The sequence below is a fragment of the Alexandromys fortis genome, unplaced genomic scaffold (genome assembly GCF_014885135.2).
Source record: "Alexandromys fortis isolate MF-2015 unplaced genomic scaffold, M_Fortis_MF-2015_v1.1 scaffold_23, whole genome shotgun sequence".
NCBI lineage: Eukaryota > Metazoa > Chordata > Mammalia > Rodentia > Cricetidae > Alexandromys > Alexandromys fortis.
The window spans coordinates 6,470,312-6,486,480 of NW_026067907.1; the positions used below are offsets into that span (position 1 = coordinate 6,470,312).

At 49.0% G+C, this 16,169-nt stretch overlaps 1 protein-coding gene across 1 annotated transcript in view; it reads left to right on the plus strand.

Annotated features, from left to right (window-relative positions):
- Positions 1–16,169, plus strand: part of Tmem181 (transmembrane protein 181) — a 51,805-nt gene that overhangs the window by 26,913 nt on the left and 8,723 nt on the right. The window contains exons 3-10 of the mRNA XM_050135940.1: positions 1,819–1,874; positions 4,041–4,131; positions 6,271–6,392; positions 11,752–11,862; positions 12,755–12,835; positions 14,373–14,472; positions 14,952–15,082; positions 15,271–15,362. Coding sequence (XP_049991897.1) covers positions 1,819–1,874; positions 4,041–4,131; positions 6,271–6,392; positions 11,752–11,862; positions 12,755–12,835; positions 14,373–14,472; positions 14,952–15,082; positions 15,271–15,362 — 784 coding nt within the window. The remainder of the gene's footprint in view (positions 1–1,818; positions 1,875–4,040; positions 4,132–6,270; positions 6,393–11,751; positions 11,863–12,754; positions 12,836–14,372; positions 14,473–14,951; positions 15,083–15,270; positions 15,363–16,169) is intronic.

A 16,169-nucleotide genomic window follows, 5' to 3' on the forward strand; every position in this document is an offset into this window, starting at 1 on the left:
AAAAGTGAAGGGGAGAGGGCGGAGTGTGGTGGCACACACCTGTGTTTCTAGAACTTGGGTGTCTGAGACAGGAGGATTGATCATTTGTTTCATCAGTCAAGGCTACTGAGACCCCATGAAAAAGTGGGGATGAGAGTAAGACATTCCCAGGCTAACTAAAGCCAAGGGAGTCACTGCCACTAGCCAGGTGCTCCAGGTTGCTGGAAAGGAGCCTGCAGGTTGAAACACCTAGTCTAGCAAAGGCGGCTGTTGTAACTGTAAAATACACCTAGTCTAGCAAAGGCAGCTGTTGTAACTGTAAAATACACCTAGCCTAGCAAAGGCGGCTGTTGTAACTGTAAAATACACCTAGCCTAGCAAAGGCGGCTGTTGTAACTGTAAAATACACCTAGTCTAGCAAAGGCGGCTGTTGTAACTGTAAAAGCTCCCGTTATCTCATAGTGGTGGGAAAGCCACTTTCTGTTTGAACATCATTCAGTCTTGACGGTGAGGCCTCAAGAAGACTTTGCCTGGGGAGATGGAACACACGTGTTTACTCACCCCCAACAGGGAGCCCACGACAGACCAAAGTATGGGTACCACCAAAGTCCAACTAGGGGTTGCTAACAGGAGCAGAAATGGCTGAAAGACAGCTGCATCACCAAGTCCACCCAGTCTGGATGACAGCTCACAAAAGCCAAGAAACTTGGAGGACACCGCAGAGCCTGTGGGCAGCTCAGCCGGTTGGGGAGGGTCTTTTCCAGGTGACTCCAGTCTAAATCTCTTCCAGGCAGCTCGACTGGTTTCTGCTTCTTCCAGACAGCTGGTCTGGGCTCAGGCTCTTTACAGCTTTTCTCCTCCCCATCTCCTCTACAGCTCGACTTCCCTTCCTCTGAGGAGGACTCTCAGCTTTTATTGCTGACTCTGGTAGGGAGAGGCCTAGTGAATCTGGTCAGTTTCAGGGACTTCCTAAAGCTATTTTGAGTTGTTGACCTTTCTGTTTAAAGAGACCCTGCAGGAAACTGTCAACAATGGCTCAATGAATAAAGCCAGTGGCAACCTGCTGCCAAGCCTCACAGTTCTGAAAGAAGACACCTTGAGCTGTCGTCTGATCTCGCACACTGGCACACATGCACACAAGCTTAAAAAGGAAAACATTAGACAGTTTAGATACATTGTAGCGTGAGTCATGAGGACATTGTACTAGATGACATAAACCAGTCCCAAGCTGATAAACCCTGTGTGATTCTATTCACCCGGGGTCCATGGAGAAGGTTACCAGGGCAGAGGGGGTGGAGCACAGAGTCGGTTAGTGGGGCAGACTGGGTTTTACAAGGAGAGCTGCAGAAATGGGTAGCCATGTCTGCACAGTAGAGATGTACTTAATCCTGCTGAATTGTCCTCTGAAATGTGCTGATAATGACTAGTTCTTTGTAACTGCAGTAAAGTCGGGGAAGAAAGAGCTTCATAAAGCATCTCTTTCAAGAAAGCCCTGTGCCGTACTTTTGCAGGATATCTGTCACTTTGTCACTTCTGCTTACTATTTCTAGACGACTGGGTTAACCGCATGAACGCGCTAACTTGACTCTTAGTAGAGACAATGGAGGGCGTCCATGGAGACCCCACCTTGGCATGTTGAGCCTTCCGCCTTCGTGTGCATGGAAGTTGTGTCAAACAGAGTGCTTGTCTGTTCTGTGTTTGGTATTCTACCTAGTGACATAAAATCTCTCTAAAAGAAATAGTAAGAGCAGTACATGAGATCACCGTGTCTAATGTGTCTCTCTCGTATAAAAATAAATAAGTTAATTGCTCTAATTTCTTTCTCTTTGTTACTCTCAGGACCCAGAGTGATCCAGCAGTCAGCTGCTAATTTCTCACTAAATAACAGCAGAAAGGTAAGAGGTGCCTCAAGCATCAGACGGGTCACTATAAGCTTTGGGGTCATTGAGACGTGGCCCTGCTGGGAGAGTCGGAGGATAGACCGCCCTTCTCCTGCTCTGGAGCTCTTCGCGGCTCTTACTTCTCAGCCAGGTTCTTGTCACTGAAATTCCCGTTTCTGGGGTCCCTGGTGTCCTCAGAAGGATGCAGCGGAAGGACGTTGGTGTTCCTTCTGACGAAACTACAACTGACTTCCAAATGCTGTGCCCTGTGCTGACTGCTCACGTCAGAAAGCCTGTCACACTTGCTATTTTAACAATGATTACATAGGCACCTGGCTCTTCCTTTAAAAAGCTTAATTTGTGTATCTGTACATGTGTGTTCATGTGTGTGAAGGTCAGAGGTTAACTAAAGGGTTTGGTCTTCAGGAATTGCAGCCTGTTTGTTTGTTTGTTTGTTTTGTTTTGTTTTGAGTTCAGAGTTCCTCACTGGCACTTGGGCTTGCCAGCTAGGCTGCTGGCCAGAGAGCCCAGGAATCCTCCTGTCTCTGCCTCCAGCTGTGTGGCACCCAGCCTGGTGGTTGCTGGAGCAGAACTCGGGTACTCATGCCTGCATGGAAGCGCTTTACGGACTGACCGTTTTGCTGTGTTTGTCCAAGTCACGACTTGTTCAGTGTTCGTTCCAGTAGCAAATGCTCTCTTTGTTGGCTGGGATTCCCTGCATGAGCTCATCCTAAATGAAGTCTGTTCCCCCTCTTTAAATGTGCCTTGATTCCACCTCCACTGGAGAAGTGACCGGTAGGGTCTTACATGGAGTCTGTAAACTGAGCGTACTGCCAGGTGTTCGCAGCACCCGTAGATTTGGGGTCATTGTTCGCCCTCCCTTCTGCTCTCTTACAACATTGTGTTTGTTACGGCAAGGTTCCACGTTGTAGCCCTGGTTAGCCGGGACCTCAACGTGTAGATCAGGCTGGCCTTGAACTCACAGAAATCTACCTGCCTCTGCCTCTCGAGTGCTGGGATTACAGGCATATGTCACCATGCATGGGTCTCCTTATGATTTCTAAAAGGGCAGAGAAAAAAAAGCTGTGTATCTCTAGCTCTGCTGCTGCTGCCTTGGAACGACCTCTGGGTGGCCAGGTTTCTTTGCATTCTTGTTGTCTTGAGGTCTGGGGCAGAGGGTCAGCTTTGGAGAGGCACCACCATGAGTTTCTTGACAGTCATGGGTCTCCCAGTCTCTGCCTCTCAGGGTCTCTCTCTCTGACAGTAAGCCATCCCATGGAACCCAGGGCTTCTATGCAAGCATCTTGTTTGAGAAAGACAACATCTCCCCCCCCCACACACACACCCAATAGCTTCCACTCCCCTCCACTCCTCCTCTGACTTTTGGCAAGTGTGGTCTCAGAAAGTTTGGTGAAGACCCTGACAGCCTGGAACAAGACTTTCACCTCCACAGTTGCTGTCTTCAAGTAACGCTGGTTTGAGGAGTGGAGATGGGCGCCTTCGCCAGCTCCCTCCACAGCCTCTGCCTGAGACACCACTGTTGTGTTTCCAGGAGACACTGTGGAGTGACAGTTCTCACATGGTCCTCTCGTTTCCCTCTGCAGGTAGGCTAAGATGTCTCTAATGCCGGAGTAACAGACACTAGCCAGCAACATACCCAGTCTACAGCTATCACAGAGATGGGATGGAGACACATGTTGCCGAGAATAGGAACACTGTTCCCTGGGGTCCCTTAATGCCTCGTATCTCCTCAGTCTGCCCTTTTCCCCTTCAGTGGCTTCCTGTGGTGTCTAGAAGACGCTGGTGGTAGGAATTGCTGCCTAGAGTCCTGGAGAGGCAGGAAGGCAGTGCAGCCCAGCCGCGCATTTCTTTAGGACACTGATTCTTGGTGCTTGGCAAAGGGACGCCCTCCCAGCTTTGTCGGGGCTCGTGCTCCAAGCTGTGTGCAAAGCATCTGTTTGTACATTAAGATGAAGTGTTCACCTTTAGTCCCAGCACTCGGGAGGCAGAGGCAGGTGGATCTCTGTGAGTTTGAGGCCAGCCTGGTCTACAGAGCAAGTTCCAGGACAGGCTCCAAAGCTACAGAGAAACCCTGTCTCAAAACAAACAAACAAACAAAGCGGAGGTGTTCAGGGCCTCTGAACAGGGCACATGATGACTTTGTTTTCTCTTCTGCTTTAGCTAAGGCAGATTCAAATACATTCAAACCCACTGTCTACATATAACCAGCAACTATGGCTGACATGTGTGGTCGAGCTGGAGCCCTCAGAAGGTATGCACCTGATGTTTGGGGTGGCTTCTTGTGTTTAGCGCAAACTCTCATTCTGAAGAGGTGGAAAGACTTTACAGTATTTGGGCACATGCTGGCAGAGATGTGTAGGAAATGCCCATGGCTACATGAGGAAAGATTGGAAGCTCCTCTGCCTTGTCCCAGTGGGAGTCAGGGTGCGGACAGCTGAGCGGCTGGGAGAGAATTATGTCCTGATACCCCAAGGCGTGATTTTGATCCCCAGGGATACTTGGTAATGTATGGGGACAATTTGACATGGGAGAGGCCGGGGCTACCACTGACAACTTGTAGTGCACAGCCGCTCCAGTCAGCAGCTGGGGGCAGCAGAGGGGTGGGGAAGGGCAGGGTGCTGAGAAGCCCAGCCCTGGGGTACTGTTATTTTCAAAGACTTTTTTCTGCGTCATCCGTGACACAAGGGTTACTTCATCCTGCTGAGAGGTAAAGGTGGTCTCTGATCAGCTGAGACACTCCAGGAAAGAATTTAAAATCAATCCTTTGACCATAGTAAAACAAGTGAGAAAAGGCAAAAATAAGTTTTACATCAGAACTTGTGTGTTTAGAAGATGGTCTAGAAGAAGGATGGCCAAAAAAAATAGTATGCTTATTGGGGTGGGATTGTAATTATTCAGTGAAGCCACCTTTATGTGTTTTTTTTTTTTTTTTTGTCTGTTTGCTTAAATACTTGTTTATGTGTGTGGCTGGGGATACACTTCTGTGTGTTGGTGCAGAAGCCAAAAGAGAGCATCCTGTGTCTTCCTATACAACCCTCTGCCTGTTCTTTTGAGCCACGATCTCTCCCTGAACCTGAGGCTCATGTTTTCTGAGCTGCATTGGAAGCCAGAAAGCCCCAGCCATCCTCATCTCCTCTGTCCAGTCTCCATGGTGCAAGGGTTACAGGCACGCGTGGGACTCTTATACGGGCTTGGATCTGAATTCCAGTCCTCAGCAGCAAGCACTCTTAAATACTGAGCCATCTTTTCAAACTGTTTTTTCTCTCTCTTTAAAAATCTATTGCATTTATTTATTAGAGAGAGAGAGAGAGAGAGAGAGAGAGAGAGAGAGAGAGAGAGAGAGAGATAGATATTAGGTCAGAGGACAACTTTAGGGAGTCAGTTCTTTCCTTCCACCATGTGGGTCCTTGATATGGAACTGAGGTTGTTGGCTGGGTTTAGCAGTAGGCAGGGGGCTGCTAATTTGTTTCCCAGCTGCCCAGACTCCTGAAATAATCACACAGAAACCATATTATTTGCAATACTGTTTGGCCAATAGCTTAAGCATATTACTAGCTAGCTCTTATATCTTTGGTTAACCCATTTCTCTTCATCTATGTATTGCCACATGGCTGTGGCTTACCAGCAAGGTTCCTGCCCGTCTTTCTCTGGTGGGAGCTACACGGCTTCCCTTTGACTCTGTCTTCTTTCTCTCAGCATTCAGTTTAGTTTTCCCCACCTAGCTCTATTCTGCCCTATCAGCAGCCAAGGAAGATTCTTTATTCATTAACCAATAAAAACAACATCTACACAAAAGGACTTCCCACACTACCACTGAACCATCTCAATAGCCCTGTTCTCTTTTTTTTTTATAGCAAAAATATAATTAGCTAATTTTGACCAGAAATAAAGAACTGATTACATCTTGGTATAAATTAAAGAACTTACAGAGAATTAAAGGGGTGATTTCATAGCCATGCGCTCTTATGTAAAGTGAGAAGAATGGATCAGAAATGCAGGTTTAACATAACATGGGTGCTTCAGCAATGGAGGGAGTTAGCGAAGGTTTCCCTTGGCTGAATGACATAAGGCTTGCAAACACGGAAGAAGGGGTAATGTAGCCTTAGGATGCTCTTGGGCTATCTGTATGTGTCTCTCAGCAGTTTAGTTTTCCCCACCTAGCTCTATTCTGCCCTATCAGAGGCCAAGGAAGATTCTTTATTCATTAACCAATAAAAACAGCACCTACACAGAAGGACTTCCCACACTACCACTGAACCATCTCAACAGTCCTGTTCTCTTTTTTTTATAGTAAAAATATAACTAATTTTGACCAGAAATAGAGAACTATTTCTCTGTAAGTTATTTAATTTATGCCCAGTGTGGTCTCATCAACTTCTTTCTCTTGTAGAAACGTCTATTCAAACCAGCTTTTCCATGACTGTGAAAGTCAATGGTGTGGCTCAAGACGGAACCACGATCTACATTCATAACAAGGTTCACAATCGAACGAGGACCCTCACATGCGCAGGGGTGAGTGTGTTTGATGTCCCACAGTGAGTCATCAGCTGCAAATGCTATTATAGACCTGCTTATCCAGCAAACAGGCACAGCTACGGGAAGGCTTCAAAAATGCATTTAAAAATATTAGATAGCATGCAAATAATGGGTTTCCTCCTGCCGTCTGCATACACACATGCCGTTATACTTGGTTCTCATCCGTTCCCTTTCCCATGGGCCCCAGCTCCTACCCATCCATTTCCACTAGACCCTCTTTCTGCTTTCTTACTGTGTGTCCTGTCTCCTCTGTTTCTCACCTCCTTCAAGGTCGCTTCCTTCTCGTGACCCTCTTTCTAGTTTTATGACCTACGCACAACACATACAGATACACACATGTGTAAACTCACATACATAAATTTAAGTATAGGTTTTGCATATAAAGGATGCAGTATTTGTCTCTTTTAATCTGGCTTATTTTGCATAGCATACTGCCTTCCAGTTACATCCATTTTCCCATGACCCTCATGATTCCATATTTCCTTCTGGTTACATAAAATTCCACTTAGTTCATGTGCAGCAGATTCCTTCTCTAGTCTGTCCACGAACATCTGGATTGACTGCATTTCCCAGCTTCTGTCAGCGATGTAACAATAAACATAGATATGCCGTGTCTCTGTGGTGTGTTGGCTTAGGTCCTGCCGGCATATCCCAGGAGCGCCGTAGCTGGCTCATAGGGCAGCTCTAGTTTCGGTGTTTTGAGAGCCTCCACACTCATATCAGTAGTGGCTATAGTTTACTTTCCTACCAGCAGGGACTCCAGCTCCTCTCTCCTCACATTCCTCACCAGAATCTGTTGGAATCTGTTTTCTTAATAACCCACTGTGACTAGGGTAAGATGGTCTCTCAAAGCACCTTTAATTTGCATTTCCCTAATGACTAAGGATGTTGGACACATTTTGAAGCACTGATGATTTATGTTTCTTCCTTTGAGAGCTATGTGTTCAGTTTTTTAGCTCATTTATTGATTGGATGACTTGGGTTTTGGTGTTTAGTTTTTGTGGTTCTTTATGTAGTCTAAGTATTAATCCCCTGTCTGAGAGTTGGTGAAGACCTCTACCCTCACCCACCTCGCCATTCTGTGGTCTGTCTCTTAACTCTAATGATCACTTCATTTGCCGCACAGAAACATTTAATGTCATATAATCACACACATACACACACACACGCCTACAGACGTGCATGCACACTCAGTCTGCCACGAACCCTGAGTCCATGTGACACCTGATGGTTGCAGTCAGTAGGCGATGTGGAAGGCCAGGTCTCAGATGAACCTCTGCCACTGTTCAGGGCCAGTCTAGATCACGGTGGTTTATCCTGGCTGTTGAATGCTCTGGTCCATCTGTGAATGGGGGACAGAGTGCCCAGGCCTTTTTGTGATCAGCGACCACTGTTTTAGGATCTGGCGTGGGACATGGTAGACGGCTGAGGGATCCAGCATAGGATGACCTCTCACCTTTATTCATCAATACTGTATTCTGTTCAGAAGCCAATCACTCAGACCCCACCTCTGCCACTGGCAGGAGCCACATCAGGACTCAGCAGGTCCCTGGCAGCAGGCGCCCTTGGATGGGGTCAGAACAGGCAGGTGTTGATCAGAGGCCTAACTAGTCGGGATGTTGGAGTGGGTTGCAAGGTTTCACGCTGAGTATCTTCTGCATGCCACTCATTAAATCCTCACAGGAGGTCCACGGGGTGGAAACTACTCTCCAATTCCACTTTATAAAAGAAGAAACAGAGGCTTCAAGAGGTCACAGCCATTGTTGCAGGTTGACACAGATACTGAGTGGGAGGGGCAGGATCTAAGCTGGCGCTCTTTTATCCACAAGCCTGCGTGGCTTTAACACACGCATCCTGCCGAGTTCCCAACAGTAAGAACACTGCTGATTTCTCCCTGCAAGAAGAGACTCGAGCAGGGAAGAACTCCTGTGCAGTGGCTAGTCCCCCTTCTCGTGGTTCCTTTCTGCTGATTCAAAGGGTCCAGACCCCCCCGCCTGAGGGTGCTGAGCTGTGGAAGAGTGAGTTGTACTGGGGGTGGGGAGCAGCCCTCACCTCAGAAACCACAGCCATACCCATCACAGACAGGTGGCAGCTGGGGACCTAGCTGGCCCCTTACCCTGTGTCTCCCTTCCTAAGCAAGCAGCCTGAGCCAGTTTCTGGAATATATTCTTGTCTGTGGGGGATTAAGCCCTTCTGGCCTGTTTTGGGAAAGTTGACAGGATCAAGGTCCCCCATGTCCTTACCATCCAGTGTGCAGGAGGCACAGGGTCAGTCCAGATGAATAATGAGAACTTGTGAAAGTCCCGGGAGACGGCCCAGTCCCAGGCAGGAGTCAGTGAGTCTCCCTCGGCCACCAGATTGGGACACACAGCTGCTCACTGTGACAAGTCGCCCTGGCCTGCACATCTGTGCATTTCCCAGCACACAGGAATTTCAGTTCTTGGCTTCAAGGAGAGCAAGCAATTTGGGGGCTAGCTTATATCACTGCCCCTGGGATGTGCCTCCCGCAGCTATCTTCAGAGTGGTCCTTCAGAGCGCTTCTGTGGGTCACCCTGCACACTGGTCACTGTCTGGAAACATCTCCCCGCTACTCCTTAGACACTCTGCTCTCCCCTTACTGCTGCGAGGAAATTGTCCTAATTCAAGAAAACAAGAAATTTTTATGTTGCATGGATACTTGCCATCCTCTTACGCTTTTGAAATCTTTTTATTTTGTGTGGCTATGTGAAGTGTATGTATGTGCATGTCTATTTTGTGTGGTGTGTGAAGTGTAGGCATGCGTGTTTATTTTGTGTGGCCGTGTGAAGTGTATGTATGTATGCATGTCTATTTTGTGTGGCTGTGTGGAGTGTATGTATGTACATGTCTGTTTTGTGTGGCTGTGTGGAGTGTATGTATGTGTATGTCTGTTTTGTGTGGCTGTGTGGAGTGTATGTATGTGTATGTCTGTTTTGTGTGGCTGTGTGGAGTGTGTGTATGTGCATGTTTGTGCACATGGGTAGAGAGGTCAGAGACTGGTGCTGGGTGTCTTCCTCAATAATTCTGCACCTTCTATATTAAGTGAGGTCCTCTTGTTTGAGCCCAGAGCTCACCGCAGGCAGCCTTGCTCTGGGGTCCTCCAGAGTGCTGGGATTGAAGGAGGTGGAGACCTGGACTCTGGGCCTCATGCTTTAGTGAGCACTTTCTCCATGGAGCCACCTCCCGAGTTCTCATTGCTAATTTAATATAAAACAAACAAACAGAAAGCACTAGCACCCTGAGGTGGTGAGAAAACCCTGGTCTTTTGCAAGATGCTTCCTAATCAGACGGAGCATAGCTTGACCCTGGGATCCACACATCACCAGGTAGCGGCTTCGTTATGGCATCTGTAGCAGTACATTTGAACTGAGCTCTGTCTCCTACTAAAAATGCCTCTGCTTGGAGAGATGCTCGTGTGAAGGTCGTGTGCTGCTCTTCCAGAGACCCAAGTTCATTTCCCAGCAGCCATATCAAGTAGCCTGCAACCTCCTATAGCCCAGGCTCCAGGGGATCTGATGCCCTCTTCTGGTGTTTAAACATTTAAATTACAAAGGATTCCTTTGCTTGTTTTTTGTTTGTTTTTTTTGTTGTTGTTGTTGTTGTTGTTGTTGTTGTTTTGGTTTTTGAAGGCAGGGTTTCTCTGTGTAGCTTTTGGGTCTGTCCTGGAACTCACTCTGTAGACCAGACTGATCTTGAACTCACAGAAATCCACCTGCTTCTGCCTCCTGAGTGCTGGGATTAAAGGCGTGCACCACCACTGCCCAGCAGATTGTTTTACCTGTAAAAAATGTCTCTGACAGCTGGGTGTTGGTGGCACATGCCTTTAATCTCAGCACTCAGGAGGCAGAGAGGCAGGCGAATCTCTGAGTTTAAGACCAGCCTGATCTACAAAGTGAGTCCAGGGCGGCCAGGGCTACACGCAGATAAACCTTGTCTCAGAAAAAAAAGAAAAAGAAGAAGGAAGGTCGGTCAGTTTCTCACAGAAGGTGTACTGGTGTGCTACTGACATTGAATCTGACTGTTCCTGGTTCCGCTGAGTCCTTAGTGACACCTGTGACAACAGTCACAGCAGGAAGGGGAACATTGCTTTGCTGGGGGTAAGAATCATACAGGTGGAGAGGGCAGGCAACCAGCACTGACGAGGAGGAGGTAGCTGCTCGGGTTGGAGTCATCACAACTGACTCTTGCTTTGACTTGTGAACAGGGGTAAATCAAAGGGCTCCTGCCTGCTCTGAGGGGCCATCCAGCTGGCTGGCTGTGGAGGGACTTACTGTTGGGAGCCACAGTGAAAGTAACAGGGAGGGGTCCACTGCCCTTGCAGAGGGGGTGTGACCACCCAGATGCTGCAGGCCTTTGTGGCTGGGTCGGAGCAGAGCCATGGTGGAGAGTGCCTGCAGGCCTCTGTGGGTACACATCCACACCCTGGTGGGAGGGTTGGCCATGCAGCAGGCCCGAGTCCTAATCCTGAAGGACTAGAGTCTGGGGCTCAGTAGCCCGTGAAGCATCCACATCTACCAATCAACTCGCCACTGCTCGCAGCCTTTGCTTTTGGTGTGTTTGTGGTGGGGGAGACAGACATCTGTAGCACAAATAATAAAACCCCAGAGACAGATATTGGGGTTCAAGCTGAAGGTCAGAAAAGCAAAGCAGCCAGCCACTGGCTCTTACCTCTACCCCAGACCAAAACAGGCGATCCTGCCTCCTGGAATCCTCAGACGGAGACTGAGACCCTGAGCTCCTTTCTCCTCCCATTTTATAATCTTCTCTAGTGCTGGGATTAAAGGTGTGCACCACCACCACAGGCCTGTATGGCTCACTAGTGTGGCTAACTTTGCACGCTGTTCTTAAGGCAAGCTTTATTTATTAAAACACAAGTAAAATATCACTACAGAGATCCATGTAGGGAACGGCAGGCTGAAATCGAGGAGAGAAAAATACGTTTCTCATAGACTGCACATGGTCACAGCATTGCAGAGTGGGCCCAGGCCATAGCTAAGCATGCAGGTCCCCCATGCAGTAGCGCGTTTACAGATGAGCCAGGCTTGTGTTCTTGCATAGTTAGCTTTTCATGCGGGTGATATGTTGTCTTTCGGTCACCCGCAGTAGGATGATTCTGATCACAGTAAGTCACGAAATGCCCGTTGGGCGCTTGCTTTCTAGGGACTGTCCTTGGCTGGCATCTGCCTTTTGCCGAGCTTTTGGCGAGTTCTCCTGAGATGATGTGTTCTGCTCATCTGTTGTTGGAATGAGTCACTTGGGCTTGTGGGTGGGAGGGTCCTTTCCACTTGTTTGATGACGGGAACCTCCTTTCTTTCAGAAATGTGCGGAAATCATTGTGGCCCACCTTGGCTACCTGAATTACACGCAGTACACAGTGACCGTGGGATTTGAGCACCTGAACCAGCCCATCAGGGAGATGAACTTCACGGTGAGTACACAGCCAGCCACACGCTCCTGTGGCTGCCTTGTTAGGTGCTCGGGAACATCAGAGCCTCGTATGGCTTATTTTGGAAAGCCAGTTTTCTAAGTGTGTGGAACCAAGAATAGCTTAAACAAATGGCACAGAATGGAGAAGCCAGGGCCATGCAGCACAGACCAAGCAAGCCAGGGCCTACTCGGCAGTACAGCCCACAGGACTGTTAGGACTGCACATTCATATTTATATACTTTCCTTAAGTATTTCAGGAGATACTTCTCACACGCATGCTACACAAGTCTGTTTTCTTTTCATGTACAGACTGGCATTTTCTAGTGAAGACTGTCAAGGCTGACTTTTGATAGGAAATTTAAAATTCAAATGACTATAGAATAATTTATCTGCCAGATTCACTATTTAAAACCATTTCAAAAAGTTCTTAGTATTTAAAATTTTTTTTTTTTTTTTTGGGTGGTGGGATTGAGACAGGGTTTCTCTGTGTAGCCCTGGCAGTCAAGGAACTCACTCTGTAGACCACGCTGGCCTCGAGCTCAGAGATCCCCCTGTCTTTGCCTCCCAAGTGCTACACCACCATCTTCTGGCTTTTTTTTTTTTATCTGTTCTTTAATAGAGAAATAAAAATTTTTAAAATTTTGTAACATTGTGAGAAAACAAAAGGTAAAAGCATTTTGAACTCCTCGGGGATGGTTACTAATGTTGGGTGTGCCTCCCTCCCTGTGCCCTCACCAGGGATAACTGTTTCTGATAGTCAGGACTTCTCCCTTTGGGTGCAGATCTGACTTTTGTTGTCTTGGGGAGCATGCTCACACTACCCACCCCACCTGAGTCTCGTCCCACCCCCCTCCCCCCCACCCCCCCAACACACATCTGTTTCCTGTTTCAGTGGAAGACGTACAACCCTACGTTTTCCCAGCTGGAGATCTGGTTCCGCTTTGTGTTTGTGGTGCTCACCTTCATCGTCACTGTGAGTACCGTGTGCCTGGGGCTCTGGCCCCCCGTCACTGGGGATGAGGCTAGTCTGTGAAGTTCCTGTGGGCAGAGAGCAAGCTCCAGGGAGCTTTACCCAGACTCTGAGCGAGGCCCTCTAGTGGTCCATCTGGGTATTACTAGCCAGTCTGTGTCCACTGAGGCAATGTGCTGCAAAAAGATTGGTTGGTGAATCATTCCATGGGTGTTTCTGTGTAGTGTAAGAGATGTCGGTCACTGGCATCTAGTAAATACCCATTGTAATACTGGAAACATCACTTAACCCTTACGGAAAGGAGTTGGCCTTGTTGGAGGGTCACTCAGCAGCTTCCTTTTCGATTTTTGTGTTTGGAAAATTATTCTGAATATTTGAGTTTTGGGGCGGTTAAAGGAAAAGCTGGCAGAGAAACGGTTCTGCAAATGCAAGCTGCTGGTTCATTTGGGACCTGAAATGTGCCCACAAGCACACACACACTATGGGGGAAATGTTCAGGCACAGAAAGGGTGTCCGTGAGAACAGGGGTATAGACATCCGAGACGGAGTGCACCTTGTTGAGTGGCTGGTTGACACCTGACAGCCGTGTTCTGTTGTCAGCTGCTGTGCACCCTCGTGCTGACAGGGACTGTGGTCATATCTGTCTCTGCACCCCTGGCATATTATCGGCCCCAGTGGAGAGCTGCACACGGGCATCTACTGAAGGGTGGGTGCATAGAGACAGGGCCCAGACCCTTGAGTCAGGCTAGAGTGGCTGTGCCCTGTCTGGGCCATGGAGAGAGAAGTGGACTGCTGACCTCATAGTTGGTCTGAGGGCTGTCTGGTATCTGGATTCTCTTGGGGCCCAGAGATTGGTAATCACAGACCTAAGATTGTTCTTAAATGGAGAAGAGACCTGAACATTAGCAGATAACCTGTACTGGGAAAAAAAAAAACAGCCCCAGGCCAGGAAATTCAAGCAGCCCAGAAATTATTAGTTTATATTAGATGACAGAGAAAAATAACCCCTATGGAATGCGCACAGCGTTTGAGCTGTCTAAGGACATTTCTCGCAAGGGCTCTACACGCAGTGGAGGTGTTTGAAGACATGCTCAGCCTCTGACTGAGGCATGGCTTTGCCTCTGGCTTTCCCCTGGGGATCCTGATGTCATCATTAGTACATGGTGCCCTCTGTCAACTGTCCTGCTGGGTAGATGACCTGGTGGCATCTGCAGATGGGCTTGTGCCCTGGGAAGCCCTGCGAGCCTCTGCGTGGGAACAGGCCTGACCGAAGCAGCCCAAGCAGAAATGCAAGGGGTGGGCATGCTCTCTGTTTGCAGAGTTCACGGCCTTGTGGAACCAGCATGCAACGTGTCTCAGCTGTGGTCCCATGCAGCAATCTCAGTTTTTTGTCTCGGCTGTCTCCGAGAACTGGTGGGACCTCAGTCGTCACTCTAACCAGTGACTCAGTGGATCCTGCCTGGTGCCTCCCTGCTGGGGTGAGGCTCGCCCTGCCGGGGAGCAGCGCCCAGCACACAGCCACCCGCCATTTGCTTTGCAGTGCCTGTTTGCGCATTCCCTGCGCAAGTTCTCCATGAGAGACTGGGGCATCGAGCAGAAGTGGATGTCGGTCCTCCTGCCGCTGCTGCTGCTCTACAACGGTGGGTGCCACTTTCATCTCGGAGCTCCCCCTCCAGATTCAGAGCTGGCAGTCATCTCCAAAGCTGGCCTGGTCCCAGAGACCCCAGCTGTGTCCGCAGGGACTCCCTGCTCCCAGGCACCATGTTACACAGCCATAGCAGATGCTTGGATCCCGAGCAGACACAAACTGCCTGGGTAGTGGAGCTTGGACGACCTGCAGACTCAGCAGTCATGGACTTGGCTGAGGTGCCCGTGCATGCGTGTGGCTCTCTTCTGTCCCCATTCCAGAAAGCATTTGCTGCCTGAGCTGCGGCACTGGAGCAGACGCTCTCTCTGTTAGGATCATTGTTTCAGTCGGCCCGGTGGCTTCCGGACACTCAGAAGACAAAATCACCTTTGAGATCAGAGTTCATCACTGTGCTTTCTCTGATCGAGGCTGCGGCTCTGTGCGGGCGCCAGCCAGCTCTGTCCTTGCCATGTTCTGTCTTCTGCCTTCCAGACCCGTTCTTCCCGCTCTCCTTCCTGGTGAACAGCTGGTTCCCGGGGATGCTGGATGACTTCTTCCAGTCTCTGTTCCTGTGTGCTCTGCTGCTCTTCTGGCTGTGCGTGTACCATGGGATACGGGTCCAGGTAAGCCGACAGGCCATCTCCTTGTCCGATGCTGGTCATCCTTCAGAATGAGTGGTACCGTGAGACCCTCCCTGGCCTGCGCTGCTGTGTAGATGTGTTTGGGGTCTACTGTGCTCTGTTAGGGGCTAGTCACTGTTTGCTCTGTTTCTTATTTTTTCCTACTATTTATTTATTTATTTATTTATTAGGGAGAAAGAAAATGCTTAACCTTCTATTTGCCTAAATTCTTCATCGTTGGACTGCTGTGGCTGGCTTCCGTTACACTGGGAATATGGCAGACGTGAGTAATGAATGCTACTGGGTGTGAAACGGTCACCCCTGGAAAGTGTTGACAGCAGTGGGCAGGCTGGACCTGCCTGCCCTGTGATCTCATCCAATGACAGCCTCTGCCCTGGCTCACGTGTAGTCAGACAACTGGATCCAACTGGGCTTGTGTGGCCCGCGTTGAAAGATCTCCTAGTGTAAGGTGGGAAGGGAGAAAGTCCTCCTAGGCTTCTGTAGTAAGAAAGGACGTTGTTTGCTGGGACAGCACCCAGGACTGCCCAGCAGAGACATGGGGGTCCCCTCTTGCATCTTCAGGTTTTCTGACCCTTGCTCAGCTTCAAGCCTGGTCCTGATTGGACACGCACATGACCCTGGTTAGACTGTACCCTTTGGTGAAACAGTTTTGCTGCTGGAGCTGTGCATCACTGCCTAACTCCCGAGAGACACTGCTCGGTCCCTGACCCAGTGTGGTCTGATGGCATTCACGCCTCGTGCACGAACAATGGCACCAATAAGACTTCCAGGTCACTTCCTCCTCTGCCAGCCTAGCTCCCAGAGCTAATTCTGAAGTTTAGGCTCATACAAGTTTATAGTACACTTCTTTTTGGTTTTGGTTTTTTGGAGACGGAGTTTCTCTGTAGCTTTGGAGCCTGTCCTGGAACTAGGTCTTATAGACCAGGCTGGCCTCGAACGCAGAGATCTGCCTGCCTCTGCCTCCTGAATGCTGGGATTAAAGGTGTTTGCCACCACTGCCTGGTTATAGTACACTTATTTTTCCCTTTCTTTCTTCCTTCCTTCCCCTCCCTCCCTCCCTCCCTCCCTC